We start from the raw sequence: 15,539 nt of genomic DNA, 5'->3' as shown, positions 1-15,539 counted from the left end.
CCATCCTCTCTCACCCCTCCTCCTCCTCAATCCTCTCACCCCTCCACAGCCCATCCTCTCTCACCCCTCCTCCTCAATACATCCTCTCTCACCTCCTCCTCAATCTATCCTCTCTCACCCTTACTCCTCCTCAACCATCCTATCTCAGCCCTCCTCCTCAACCCATCCTCTCTCACCCCTCCTCAACCCATCCTCTCTCACCCTTCCTCCTCCTCAACCCATCCTCTCCCTCCTCCTCCTCCACAATCTATCCTCTCTCACCCCTCCTCCTCCTCAACCCATCCTCTCTCACCCCTCCTCCTCCTCAGTCCATCCTCTCTCACCCCTCCTCTTCAATCCATCCTCTCTCACCCTCCTCCTCCTCAATCTATCTGCTCTCACCCCTCCTTTTCCTCCTGAACGCATCCTCTCTCATCCCTCCTCATCCTCAAACCCTCTCACCCCTCCTCCTCCTCAATCAATCCTCTCACCCCTCCTCCTCCTCAACACATCCTCTTTCACTCCTCCTCAACCCATCCTCTCACCCCCTCCTCTTCCTCCTCAGCCCATCCTCTCTCACCCCTCCTCCTCCTCAAACCCTCTCACCCCTCCTGCTCAATCAATCCTCTCACCCCTCCTCCTCCTCAACCCATCCTCTCACCCCCTCCTCCTCTTCAATCCATCCTCTCACCTCTTCTTCTCATCCCATCCTCTCTCACCCCTCCTCCTCCTCAAACCCTCTCACCCCTCCTCCTCCTCAACCAACCCTCTCACCCTTCCTCCTCCTCAACCCATCCTCTTTCACCCCTCCTCCTCAATCCATCCTCTTCCTCCTCAATCTATCCGCTCTCACCCCTCCTCTTCCTCCTCAGCCCATCCTCTTTCATCCCTCCTCCTCAATCCAACCTCTTTCACCCCTCCTCAACCCATCCTCTCTCACCCTTCCTCTTCCTCAACCCATCCTCTCTCCCTCCTCCTCCTCCACAATCTATCCTCTCTCACCCCTCCTCCTCAACCCATCCTCTCTCACCCCTCCTCATCCTCAAACCCTCTCACCCCTCCTCCTCAACACATCCTCTTTCACTCCTCCTCAGCCCATCCTCTCTCACCCCTCCTCCTCAATCAATCCTCTCACCCCTCCTCTTCCTCCTCAGCCCATCCTCTCTCACCTCTCCTCCTCAACCCATCCTCTTTCATCCCTCCTCCTCCTCCTCAACCCATCCTCCCTCACCCCTCCTCAACCCATCCTCTCACCCCTCCTCCTCCTCAATCCATCCTCTTTCACCCCTCCTCCTCAACCCATCCTATCTCAGCCCTCCTCCTCAACCCATCCTCTCTCACCCCTCCTCAACCCATCCTCTTTCATCCCTCCTCCTCCTCCTCAATCCATCCTCTTTCACCCCTCCTCCTCATCCCATCCTATCTCAGCCCTCCTCCTCAACCCATCCTCTCTCACCCCTCCTCAACCCATCCTATCTCAGCCCTCCTCCTCAACCCATCCTCCCTCACCCCTCCTCAACCCATCCTCTCACCCCTCCTGCTCCTCCTCAACCCATCCTATCTCAGCCCTCCTCCTCAACCCATCCTCCCTCACCCCTCCTCAATCAATCCTCTCACCCCTCCTCCTCAGCCCATCCTCTCTCACCCCTCCTCCTCAATCAATCCTCTCACCCCTCCTCTTCCTCCTCAGCCCATCCTCTCTCACCTCTCCTCCTCAACCCATCCTCTTTCATCCCTCCTCCTCCTCCTCAACCCATCCTCCCTCACCCCTCCTCAACCCATCCTCTCACCCCTCCTCCTCCTCAATCCATCCTCTTTCACCCCTCCTCCTCAACCCATCCTATCTCAGCCCTCCTCCTCAACCCATCCTCTCTCACCCCTCCTCAACCCATCCTCTTTCATCCCTCCTCCTCCTCCTCAATCCATCCTCTTTCACCCCTCCTCCTCATCCCATCCTATCTCAGCCCTCCTCCTCAACCCATCCTCTCTCACCCCTCCTCAACCCATCCTATCTCAGCCCTCCTCCTCAACCCATCCTCCCTCACCCCTCCTCAACCCATCCTCTCACCCCTCCTGCTCCTCCTCAACCCATCCTATCTCAGCCCTCCTCCTCAACCCATCCTCCCTCACCCCTCCTCAATCAATCCTCTCACCCCTCCTCCTCAGCCCATCCTCTCTCACCCCTCCTCCTCAATCAATCCTCTCACCCCTCCTCTTCCTCCTCAGCCCATCCTCTCTCACCCCTCCTCCTCAACCCATCCTCTTTCATCCCTCCTCCTCCTCCTCAACCCATCCTCCCTCACCCCTCCTCAACCCATCCTCTCACCCCTCCTCCTCCTCAATCCATCCTCTTTCACCCCTCCTCCTCAACCCACCCTATCTCAGCCCTCCTCCTCAACCCATCCTCTCTCACCCCTCCTCAACCCATCCTCTTTCATCCCTCCTCCTCCTCCTCAATCCATCCTCTTTCACCCCTCCTCCTCATCCCATCCTATCTCAGCCCTCCTCCTCAACCCATCCTCTCTCACCCCTCCTCAACCCATCCTAACTCAGCCCTCCTCCTCAACCCATCCTCCCTCACCCCTCCTCAACCCATCCTCTCACCCCTCCTGCTCCTCCTCAACCCATCCTATCTCAGCCCTCCTCCTCAACTCATCCTCCCTCACCCCTCCTCAATCAATCCTCTCACCCCTCCACCTCCTCAACCCATCCTCTCACCCCTCCTCTTCCTCCTCAGTCCATCCTCTCTCACCCCTCCTCCTCAATCCATCCTCTCCCTCCTCCTCCTCAATCTATCCTCACTCCTCCTCATCCCATCCTCTCTCACCCCTCCTCCTCTTCAACCCATCCTCTCTCATCCCTCCTCCTCCTCAACCCATCCTCTCTCACCCTTCCTCCTCCTCAACCCATCCTCTTTCACCCTCCTCCTCAACCCATCCTCTCACCCTCCTCCTCCTCAACCCATCCTCTTGCACCCCTCCTCCTCAATCCATCCTTTCACCCCCTCCTCCTCAATCTATCCACTCTCACCCCTCCTCTTCCTCCTCAGCCCATCCTCTCTCACCCCTCCTCCTCAATACATCCTCTCTCACCCTCCTCCTCCTCCTCAATCTATCTGCTCTCACCCCTCCTTTTCCTCCTGAACCCATCATCTCTCACCCCTCCTCAACCCATTCTCTGTCAGCCCTACTCCTCAACCCATCCTCTCTCACCCCTCCTCCTCAACCCATCTTCTCACCCCTACTCCTCCTCAACCCATCCTCTCTCACCCCTTCTCCTCCTCAACCCATCTTGTCACCCCTCCTCTCCTCATCTCCGCCATCTCAAGCACTCCCCAATCTATCCTTTCTCACCCTTCCTTTCCTCTCCTCATCCCCACCCAAATCCTCCTTCCTCTCTTTCATCTCCTCTCCCGTCTCCTCCTCAACCTATTCTCTTTCACTCTGCCTCCTCCTCTCCCTTCCTCTCCTCTCTTCCTCCCTTTCAAATCCTCCCCTTTGGTAACTCTTTCACCCTCCTCTTGGCTGCTCCACTGTAGTCTCCACACCCTGCTCCCTCTATTTTGTAAAGCTGCTTGGAGAATGTTTACAGGTTGTCCTATGAGGGAAAGTTTGTCCAGGCTGGTTTAGGAGAGCAAGAGGGGGCTCACGGAAGCATATAAAGTCCTGAGGATGTTTCCACAGCATGGGACAATTAACCTGTGGGCTCCCTAGAACAAGCATCACTGATTAACAGTGAATGGCTGCCCATTTAAGATGGGCATAAGACAAGCACAGTGTTTATTTGAACCACCCTTCCTCCTAGAAAAGAGGAAGCAGAGTTATAAACAGAAATAATTCTGAAGATGCTGGAAATCCTGCACACAAAATTCTGGAGGAACTCAGCAGGTCAGGCAGCATTTATGGGGAGGAATAAACAGTTGCTGTTTCTGGCCAAGACTAATCAGGACTAATGAAGGGATCTGATAAGGGGTCTTGGCCTGAAAGGTCAACTGTTTATTCATTTCCATAGATGTTGCCTGACCTGCTGAGTTCCGCCGGCATTTTGCGTGTGGAAACAGAATCTTTGAATATTTCTAGGAGAGGGGCAGAGAGAGTATTGACAAGAAAGATGGTAAAGGATTCCAGAGTGTTGGGGACCATGTGTGGTTTAAGTTACAGTCAGATCAGCTGAGATAATGCTGAATGGCAGGGTGGGGTCAAGGGGCTGAAATGGCCATCTGCTCCAAATTTCTACGTTCTCCTCCAAACGCCTTGTGCCATTCCCCCTCCTTTCTCCCAATTCTGAACTCCTTTATTCAGTTTCCCCTTAACCTGCGCAGCTCTGCAACGGACATGACCACGTCCGCTTGCCTCAAGCCCTCACACCTGAGTGAACTGTGCTTATGGCCAGTGTGAACAGTCTAGGCAGGAGAGACAGAGCGATCCTGTGTGACCCACTCCACAAAAAAACACAAAATGCACCAACAAAGGCACAGTCAAACACCAGTTTAAACAGATCATCTCCAGACTGAACAGTGACACATCTTACAGCCAACAGCTAATCGAACCCCTGGATTAGAGCCCAGCCAGTATTTTAGTCCAGGGGATCAGTTATTCCAAAATATAAATACACTGAATCCCCAGCCTGTAACCCACTCCTAGGGATCTGTTGTTCTATGTGGAACCACACCCACCGAACCCCTGTATTATGTTCCAGCCTGTAACATACTCATAGGGATCTGTTATTCTATATAAAATCCCTAACCCCTGATTTAGATCCCAGCCTGTAACACACTCATAGAGATCTGTTATTCTATATAAAAATCCCCCTGAACCCTTGGATTAGATCTCAGCCTTCAATGCTCTCCCAGGGAACTGTTGTTCTATATAAAAATCCCCCTGAACCCCTGGATTAGATCTCAGCCTGTAAAGAACTCCCAGGAATCTGTTATTCTCTATGAAAGTACCCCCAAACCCTTGGATTAGATCAAAGCATTTAACATAACCCCAGAGATCTGTTATTCTATATAAAAATCCCCCTGAACCCCTGGATTAGATCACAGCCTATAACATACTCCCGGGGATCTGTTATTCTATATATAAAAGCCCCTGAAACAAATGGATTAGATACTGGCCTGTAACTCACTGTTGGAGATCTATATAACAGATTGAACACTTACATCGATAGGTCTTTTTGTTGACGGCATCACCTAAAATAAAATAAATAGGAAAATTAATATTCAGTGACCTAATTTGCCGCCCCTTTTAATCTGCCTCAGTTTTAAAATGTCCTCCCTGGTTTTGAATCTCTCCGCAGCCTCTCACTCGCTAACCTCCAACCACTTGATTTCTTCAATAATCCAGATTTAAGATTGTTTGTTGTCATTCTTCAGTAAAGAACAAAATGATTTTTACATCAGAATGCAAAAAAGCAGAAAAAGACAATAAATATAATAGCAATCCTATAAAATGCAATGTACCAGCAACTATTGAGTGTGGCCGTCTACAGTGCCTTGAAAATCTACTCATCCCCTCACTACTACTTTCACATCTTATTATTTCATTTTCTAGATTTAAAACATATTGAAATTAGATTTTTTGAGCTAATCTACAAAACACTGTGCATCATGTCAAAAGAAGAATTCCAAAGCCTGTCAACAATTTACTAAATTAAAAACCAAAATTGTGAGGCTAAAAAAATATTCATCCCCTTTGTAACACTACACAAACTTTCCTTAGGTGCAATATTGTATATTACCTTATTGACGCACCCAATTTGTTGATGTAGAAAATTGAAGGATCACTTGAACAAATACCCCTCTCAGTTAGATCCAACAGTACGGTAGATTTTCAACAGACCAAACCAAAATGAAGACAGAAGAGCATTCAGGGCAAGTCAGGGAAATGATAATTGAGAAGCTCTAATCTGGGGAAGGGTACAAGACCATCTCAAGGGCACTGAACATACCTCGGAGTTCAGTGCAGTCCATCATGAAGAGGTGGAAAAAATATGAAATGACAACTACACTGCCTAAGTCAGGCTGCCCCTTAAAACCTAGTTACCGGAGAAGAATAGCATTGTAAGAGAGGCTACTGTGAAGACAGTCCCTCTGAGTGAACGGCAAAAGCCAATAGCTGCAACTGGAGACGAAGTTCATGGCTCCACAATCTCTAAGGCCTTGCACAAAAGAGGTATTTATTTATGGAAGAGTGCCAAGGAAGAGGCCTGGCTAAAAAAAAAACATACCCTAGCCTATAAACACTTTGCAAACCGAGACTTAAATGGAATTTTTTGACCTCAACACTAACACAGTATGTGTGGTGTAAATCTGATTCTGTACATCAGCCAGGTAACGGCATCCCTACTGTAAAGTATGGTGGGGGAAGCATCATGCTGTGGGGATACTTCTCAGCAGCAGGGTCTGGAAATATGGTCAGGATTGATGGGAAGGTGAATGCTGCTACTTACAAAAGATTCTGCTTAAAAACCTGCTAGCCTCTGCCAGAAAATTTAACCTGGGGAGAAAGTTTGTCTTTCAGCAGGACATCACCCAAAACAAGGCACATTGTCAGAACAACCACGGAATGGCTTCAAATGAAGACAATTGATGTCCCAGAATCCTGACCTTAACCTGATTGAACATCTCTGGCAAACTTCAAGATTATTGTCCATCACCATTTCCCAACTAACCCTGGCACAGCTTGAGCAATTTTCCAAGGAGGAATGGGAGGAGGAGACAGAATGGGGGAGAGGGAGTGAGTGGGGAGGGGAGGAGTAAAATTATGATATTGTAGCTATTAGACAGATTTATTTATGGGTGGGACAGGACAGGCAGCTCTATGTTCTGGGGTTCTGTTTTTTTTTAGACTTGACAGAGAGGTATACAAAATTATGAGGGGTATAGATAGGATACATGTAAGCAGGTTCTTTTCACTGAGGGTGGGTAGTACTACAACCAGAGGTCATGGGTTAAGGGTGAAAGGTGAAATGTTTAATGGAAACATGAGGGAAAACTTCTCTCAGAGGGCTGTGACAGTGTGGAATGAGCTGCCAGCAAAAGTGCTTCATGTGAGGTCGATTTCAGTGTGTCATGTACATGGATAGCAGGGGGATGGAGGGCAATGGACCTGGTGCAGGTGAATGGGGGGTAGCCAGTTCGGCATGCGCTAGATGGGCTGAAGGGCTGTACTTTTCTACAACTGTATGAGAGGTATTAAAGTGGGAGGGGTGGCATTACTTATCAGCTAAAAGTGTCCAAACAGGATGGTCTAGGGAGTTCATCTACTGAAGCAATATGGGTAGAACTGATGATTAAGAAAGGGATGACCACATTAATGGGATATTATAGACCTTACAATAGTCACTGGGATTTAGAGAAGCAAATTTGTAGATAGATAGCAGACAGTTGCAAGAAATACAAGGTTGTGATAGAGATTTTAACTTCCCACTTATTGACTGGGACTCCCATACTGCAAAAGGACAGGAAGCTGATAGTCTGTCAAGTATGTTCCTGAAAATTTCCTTAATCAATACAAGTCCGTAAGACCATAAGATGTAGGAGCAGAATTAAGCTATGCAGCCCTCTGAGACTTCTCTGCTGTTTTATCATGGCTGATCCAATTTTCCTTCTAGCCTCAATCTCCTGCCCGTATCACATCATGCTTTGACCAATCAAGAATCTATCAACCACTGCCTTAAATGTACATGAAGACTTGGCCTCCACAGCTCCCTGCAGCAAAAAAAAAATCCACAGAATCACCACTCTATGGCTAAAGAAATTCCTCCTCATCTCTGTTCCTCTCTATTCTGAAGCTGTATCCTCTGGTCTAGACTCTCCCACCATAGGAAACATCCTCTCCGTATCCACTCTATCAAGGTCTTTGATAGGTTTCAATGAGGTCACCCTCGCCTTCTGAATTCTAGTGAATACAGGCAAAGCCATCAAACATTCCTCACATGATAAGCCATTCAATCCTGGAATCATTTTTGTGAACCTCCTTTGAACCCACTCCAGTATCAGCACATTCTAAGGGCCTAAAACTGCTTAAATACTCTAAGTGAGGCTTCACCAGTGCTTTATAAAGTCTCGAGTTTAGGAGCCGAGAGGTAATGTTGCAGCTATATAGGACCCTGGTCAGACCCCACTTGGAGTACTGTGCTCAGTTCTGGTCACCTCACTACAGGAAGGATGTGGAAACCATAGAAAGGATGCAGAGAAGATTTACAAGGATGTTGCCTGAATTGGCGAGCATGCCATATGAGAATAGGTTGAGTGAGTTCAGCCTTTTCTCCTTGGAGCAACGGAGGATGAGAGGTGACCTGATAGAGGTGTACAGTATAAGATGAGAGGCATTGATCGTGTGGATAGTCAGAGGCTTTTTCCCAGGGCTAAAATGGCTTAGCACGAGAGGGCACAGTGCTTGGAGGTAAGTACAGAGGAGATGCCAGGGGTAAATTTTTTATGCAGAGAGTGGTGAGTGTGTGGAATGGGCTGCTGGCAAAGTTCTGTTCTGCCCTAGCTTCGTATCACACAGGTCAACCCCAGCCAATGGAGTGCCTCTTAATTGTAAATGCTCCTTACATGATGCTAGGTGCCTGTGATGCTGTTGCAAAATATTCCGTACAGATCATTGCGCATAGGTCAAAAAACTCAACTTTAACTCTGACCTCTAAATTCAAGGTTTGGAAGAGCCAAAACCTGATACCAGACGCCGATACAACCTACTCAGTCACGATCCCTCTTGAAGGGCTACGGTCTGGGTGTGGGTAGAGGGGATTGGGCTGAAAAACAAGTTAGTACTTACTAAATGGGCCAAAGGGCTTTAGAGTTCTATGACTGTGACTCTCTGAAACAGTGGGAGGAGTGGGGAGTAACAGAAACAGTAGGGAGGAAGGAGGGAGAGAGAGTAGGCGGAAGAGAGATTGTGAAGAGTGACCATGAGTGGGGAAGGTAAGGTGAGCTTAAGGCAATTGAAAGGAGCAGAGGGTGATAGTGGGGAGGTGGAGAGGGGGAAGCGAATGGTGGGAGATAGTGAGGAAGAGTGAGAAGGGGTGGGAAGGGACAAAGTGGGGACTAAGAGATTGCGGAGTGAATGGGGAGATTGGGGGGGTGGGATGGTTAAAATGGAGAGACAGTGAGGGTGGGAGAAAGAGAGTATGTGAGAGGGGGACAGAGTGAGTGGAAGGGAGTGAGAGAGTGGGGAGGATGAGAGGTTGGAGGAACAAATGGGGTAGAGAGTGGGGGTAGTGGGGAGGGGGAGAGTTAAGAGGTTTAGTGAGTGGGGAGAGATGGAAGGAGAGAGTAGGGACTGAGAAGTGGTGGATTGAGTGGGAGGAACGAGGAGGGAAGTGCAGAGAATGAAAATGAGGAAGTGAAGGAGGACGATAGTGGGGGGGTGAAGAAGAAGGGCCGAGGAAAAGAGTGGTGCGGGTAAGAGAGGTCAGAAAAGAGTTAGGGATGGGAAATAAGGGGTGAGATGAAGAGGGAGAACCACGTAACAGATGGAGAGAGATAATGCTCAAGTGGAAGAGAGAGTTTGTGGTCAGGAGAGATTAATACATTTCAAGGATAACAGAAAATGAAATTGAGAAGTTAAGAGACAGAGGCAGAGAATGTACTTGGGGGAGTGAGGGAGGGAAAAGAACTAAGTGGGAGAAGGAGAAAGGGAGGGAGAGGGAAGGAGAGTGAAAAATAAGGGGGAGAGAAGGAGAGGATAAAGAGGGAGGGAGAGAGGGGGAGAGGTTGCAGAGAGGAGGGGGGAGAGGAAAACAGAGACAGGATGGAGAGAGAAGGAGGGAATGAGAGAGGGAGGAAGGGAAGGAGAGGGACATGAAAGGATGGAGAGAGGGAGAGGGGAGGGAGAAAAATAGGAAAGAGAGGGAGCGAGTGGGAGGGAGAGAGAGGGGTAGAAAGTGTGGAGGGAAAGAGTGAAATAAGGGGAAGAACTGGAGGGAAAGAGAGGGAGTGAAGGAAGGAGGGAGACTGGCAGGGTGCTGGAGGAAAGGAAATGGGGAAAGGGAGGGTGGGGAGAGAGGATGTTGAGAGGGTGTGAGTGTGTGAGGAGCAGGTTGTACAGGGCTGTGGTGGGTGATGGTGAAGTGAATGTGGCCAGCTGTGTGTGGGTGGGAGCGATGGTGGAGAGAGCTCTCAGCTCCCTGTCCCCTGCACAGGTGCCTACCCCAAGCTGGAGTCTGTGGTTGCCAACACCTGCTCCTCAGGCAACAGCGGCGGACAGGATCACTGCGGGGAGACCTGCAAAGCTGCAGAACAGAGTGCAGCAAAACCACTGCAGTCCCTACGCACACTCTGGCCCACACAGGCTACGCACCAGTGAAGCTGTCAACAACCACTCATGGGCACCTTCCTCGCCTCTGCGTCCATGAGCATCGTGAAGCACTCTGCTGTGTTACACCGAGGGAGGGGTGGGGAGTGTTACACCGAGGGAGGGGGTGCGAGGAGAGTGTAACACTGTGGGAGGGGGTGCGAGGAGAGTGTTACACTGTGGGAGGGGTGCGGAGTGTTGCTCTCTGGGAGGAATCTTGCTCGTTTCCAGCTGGTAACCAGGCCAGCAGGAACTCAGCAAGCCGGGCCACAGCAATGGAAATGAATGGACAGTCGATGTTTCGGGCCAAGCGCCTTCACCAGGACTGGATAGGAAGGAGGAAGATGCCTGAGTAAAAAGGAAGAGGGAGGGGAAGGAGGATAGCTAGGGGAAGGAGGATAGTGTTTGGTTTAGCTGGGGGAGTGGGAAAAGTAAAGTGCAGGAGAAGAAGGACTCTGATAGGAGAGGTGAGTGGACCTTGGGAGAAAGGGAAGGTGGAGAGGCCACAGGAGAGTAGAAGCAGTAAGAGAAGAAGAGGGAAGGAGTAGGGGCACCAACCATCACCAGCTGTCCATCTGCTATTTGAGTGAAAAATCATTGAAAAGTCGTGTCGAGGCATCGAAGCAAGTTGTGGGGGAATACACTGCTTGCATTGCAATTGTCTATGAGGGGTGAAAGAGAGTTCACTTACTTGTGAACTTTATGAGTTGCAGTTTATCAGGTTATCAGGTCATCTCCTTATCAAACACCCTGTGAGCTGGAGGTGCCAGTGTCGTTTTGCAAAGCACCTTGGTTTGCTGTCCGTGACAACAGACACATTGAGCTCTGAAACATGATGAGCTGTCAGCCATGCCAACAAGGTTCCCTCTTTGCAGCCGATCGCACACTTTGCACGGTTTGTGCGAACCGCACGTCCGTGCATGCTGTGCACTTGCTCATCAGGAATCACGTCTGCTTACACGTGGTTGTAACACCTTTGCAAGTTATCTCTGACGATACCTGCGTACGTGCTTTCACCAGCACCACCAGTGGAAGTGCTTACACGGCTTCAGTTTCGTAGGTGCGGCTGGGGTAGTTGCCGGAATCGTGCAAGTCCTAGCATACCCGTCTCGTGCAAATGTGTATACTTCCACAGCACTCCTGCATGCATGCATGATTGCAATGTGCTCACAACAGGTGTGCTGGGGCTATCAATCCAAATTTTGCAAATTTCTACAGATGTACTGTGGGGAGCATTCTAACTGGTGTCATCACCATCAGGATTGGAGGTAGAAATGCACAGGATTGGCAAAAAGCTGCAGAAAATTGTAAATTCAGCCAGCTCCATCATGAGTATACGTACACGACGCTGGAAGAACTCAGCAGGTCAGGCAGCATCCGTGAGAAAAGAGTAGTCAACGTTTCGGGACGAGACCCTTCATCAGGAATGGTGGGGGGAAGAGAGGACAGAAGCCCAGTAATGGAGATAGGGGAGGGGGAAGGGCTAGAGGCGCCAGGTGGAGAACCAATCAGAGGAAGGATAAAGGGGGGAGGGGGAGGGGATAAGCATGAAAGAACTGTAGAGATAAAGGAGCAGAAAGTTGAAAGGGGAGAGAGGCAGGGAGGGACTTAGGATAGGGGAAGGGGGAGGGGGAGGGAATTACCGGAAATTACCCTCTCAGCTTTTCGCAGGAATCGTTCCCTCTGCGACTACCTGATCCACACTTCCCTCCCCACAGAACTCCCACCCGGCACTTATCCTTGCAAGCGCAAATGCTACACCTGTCCCCACACCTCCCCCCTTACCACCATTCCGGGCCCCAGACAGTCCTTCCAGATGAGGCAACACTTCACCTGCAAGTCTGCAGGAGTCGTCTATTGCATCCGGTGCTCCCAGTGCAGCCTCCTCTACATCGGTGAGACCCAACGCAGATTGGGGGACCGCTTCGTTGAGCACCTCTGCTCCGTCTGTCACAATAGACAGGAGCTCCCGGTTGCCACCCACTTCAACTCTGCCTCTCATTCCCATCTAGATATGTCCATACATGGCCTCCTCTACTGCCATGAGGAGGCCAAACTCAGGTTGGAGGAGCAACACCTCATCTACTGTCTGGGTAGCCTCCACCCTGGTGGTATGAACATTGAATTCTCTAATTTCCAGTAATTCCCTTCCCCTCCCCCTTCCCCTATCCTAGGTCCCTCTCTGCCTCTCTCCCCTTTCAACTTTCTGCTCCTTTATCTCTACAGTTCTTTCATGCTTATCCCTTTTATCCTTCCTCTGATTGGTTCTCCACCTGGCGCCTCTAGCCCTCCCCCCTCCCCTATCTCTATAACTGGGCTTCAACCCTCTCTTCCCCCCCATTCCTGATGAAGGGTCTCGGCCCGAAACATTGGTTACTCGTTTCTCACGGATGCTGCCTGACCTGCTGAGTTCTTCCAGGTCGTGTAAGTATTCTTTGATCCACAGCATCTGCAGTTGTATTTTTGTGTTTCCATCATAAGCACTTGCCTTCCCAGCATCCAGGACACCTTTAAAAGGCAATGCTTCAAAATGGCGGCATCCATCATTATGGACCCCCATTACTCAGGAAGTGCCCTCTTCTCATTGCTACCATCAAGCAGGAGATACAGGAGCTTGAAGACACACACTCAACGATTCTGGAGCAGCTTCTTCCCCTGCCATCTGATCTCTGAATGGACATTGAACCCATGTACACTACCTTACTATTTTTTCCTTTGTATTGCTGTCATTTTGCATTACTTATTTTAAAAATACATTTCTTAAAGTAATTTACAGTTTTTATTATATATTGCAATATTCTGCTACCGCAAAACAACAAATTTTACAACGTAAGCCAGTGATATTGAACTGATTCTGATTCTTGTGTATTCAAGCTGTACTAGGTTGGGACTTTATTCCCTGGAGCAAAGGAGAATGAGGGGAAGTCTTCCCAAGATACATAAAATTATCGGGGGTACAGATTATGTAAGTACATGAAGGCTTTTTCCACTGTGTTTGGGTGAAACTAGATCGAGAGGTTTCGGGTGAATTAAAGGTGAAATATTTAAAGGGAACTTCACTCAGAGTGTGGAATGAGCTGCCAGTCGAGCTGGTGAATGCAGGTTCAAGTGCTATATTTAGGAGAATTTGCACAGGTACGTGGATGGGAGGGTTTTAGAGGACTGCAGTCCAGGTGTGGATTAATGAGCTTAGGCAGAAAAACAATTCAACATGGACTAGATGGGCTGAAGGGCCTGTTTCAGTGCTGTAGTGTTCTATGGCTCTATGAGTCACTTGCCATGCAAAAAACATGCATACCGCTAATCTTTGGTGGTGCAGTGGCGCAGCAGAGAGTCACTGGTTCATCCATTTTCCTCACGTTCATGTCCTCATATTCTTGGCTGCCCCAGCATAAGCCTTCTGTGAACTGCATGGAAGAGGTCCTCAGCAAGGGAAATGGCTCAACACCGACCCTATGACTGTGCCATAGACCTACTGCCTAGGACTTGTCCTCCACTGGGTCGATTATATACACTCTCAAGCCCGGATCAAAGTGTTATGGAGGAGTACATAAAGGAGGCTCTTGCCATGGGATTCATTCAGCCCTCCACCTCACCAGCCTCACTCATGAACACTGCTTTTGAGATTTTCCAAGGGGCGAGAGTATTTTGCATACTGTGTAATCTGGTTCACATAAAGAAGGGTGACAGGTGGAAGACTCGTGAATGTGCCAGCAATTTTCTAGGTGTTTACAAACGAGATTCTCCGGGATGCTCTCTAAGTATGTCTTTGTCTACTTGGATGATGTCTTAATCTTCTTGAAGTCAATAGAGAGGCACATCACTCACTTCAGAGATACCTCAAAGAGGCTTCTAGATCATGGACTCCTCAAGCTGGAGAAATTCAAATTTCATGTAATCACTGTTACGTTTTTGGGTTTTATCATCTCTAACAGCAATCTCAAGGATGGACCCTACTACGACACAGGCAATCAGAGATTGGCCGTGACGATCCAATATGAAACAAGCCCAAAGATTGCTGAGATTTGCCAGCTTTTACAGAAATATCATCAGGAATTTCAGCTCAGTGGCAGCTACGCTAACAGTACCATGAGTCCTGACGAAGGGTCTCGGCCCGAAACGTCAACAACGCTTCTCCTTACAGATGCTGCCTGGCCTGCTCCGTTCCACCAGCATTTTGTGCGTGTACCATGAGAACCTTTTGTTCAGACTACTGAAGCGGAGGCTCCTTTTGGAGATAAGGTCATAAGATATAGGAGCAGAAGTGGGCTGCTCGGCCCATCAAGTCTCCTCCGCTATTCAATCATGGGCTGATCCAATTCTTCCAGTCATCCCCACTTCCCTGCCTTCTCCCCACACCCCTTGATGCCCTGTCTAATCAAGAACTTATCTATTTCTGCCTTAAATACACCCAAGGACTTGGCCACCACAGCTGCTCGTGGCAACAAATTCCACAGATTTACCACCCTCTGACTAAAGTAATATCTCCACATCTCAGTTCTAAATGGATGTTCTTCAATCCTGAAGTTGTGCCCTCTTGTCCTCGAATCCCCTACCATGGGAAATAACTTTGCCATATCTAATCTGTTCAGGCCTTTTAACACTTGGAATGTTTCTATGAGACCCCCCTCATTCTCCTGAGCTCCAGGGAATACAGTCCAAGAGCTGCTAGACGTTCCTCATACAGTAACCCTTTCATTCCTGGTATCATTCTCGTGAATCTTCTCTGAACCCTCTCCAATGTCAGTATATCCTTTCCCAAATAAGGAGCCTAAAACTGCACACAATTCTCCAAGTGTGGTCTCACAAGTGCCTTACAGACCCTCAACATCACATCCCTGGTCTTATATTCTATACCCCTAGAAATGAATGCCAACATTGCATTCGCCTTCTTCACAACTGACTCAGCCTGGAGGTTAACCTTAAGGGTATCTTGCACAAGGACTCCCAAGTCCCTTTGCATCTCTGCATTTTGAATTCTCTCCCCATCTAAATAATAATCTGCGTATTTACTTCTTCCACCAAAGTGCATGACCATACACTTTCCAACATTGTATTTAATTTGCCACTTCTTTGCCCATTCTCCTAAACTATGTAAGTCTCTCTGCAGGCGCTATACCCTCAACACTATCCGCTCCTCCACCTATCTTTGTATCATCGGCATATTTAGTCACAAATCCATTGATACTGTAGTCAATACCGTACATCGTAAAAAGCAACGGTCCCAACACTGACCCCTGTGGAACTCCAATGGTA

General features: G+C 49.1%; 1 protein-coding gene across 1 annotated transcript in view; it reads right to left on the bottom strand.

The window, feature by feature from the left end:
- LOC132398862 (nuclear receptor ROR-alpha A-like) overlaps nucleotides 1-15,539 on the bottom strand; it is a 179,632-nt gene that overhangs the window by 73,750 nt on the left and 90,343 nt on the right. The window contains exon 2 of the mRNA XM_059978698.1: nucleotides 5,141-5,170. Coding sequence (XP_059834681.1) covers nucleotides 5,141-5,170 — 30 coding nt within the window. The remainder of the gene's footprint in view (nucleotides 1-5,140; nucleotides 5,171-15,539) is intronic.

Source organism: Hypanus sabinus, chromosome 9 (genome assembly GCF_030144855.1).
Source record: "Hypanus sabinus isolate sHypSab1 chromosome 9, sHypSab1.hap1, whole genome shotgun sequence".
Taxonomy (NCBI): Eukaryota; Metazoa; Chordata; class Chondrichthyes; order Myliobatiformes; family Dasyatidae; genus Hypanus; species Hypanus sabinus.
Note: the sequence above shows the minus strand (reverse complement) of the source record. Positions and strands in the feature narration are given on the sequence as shown.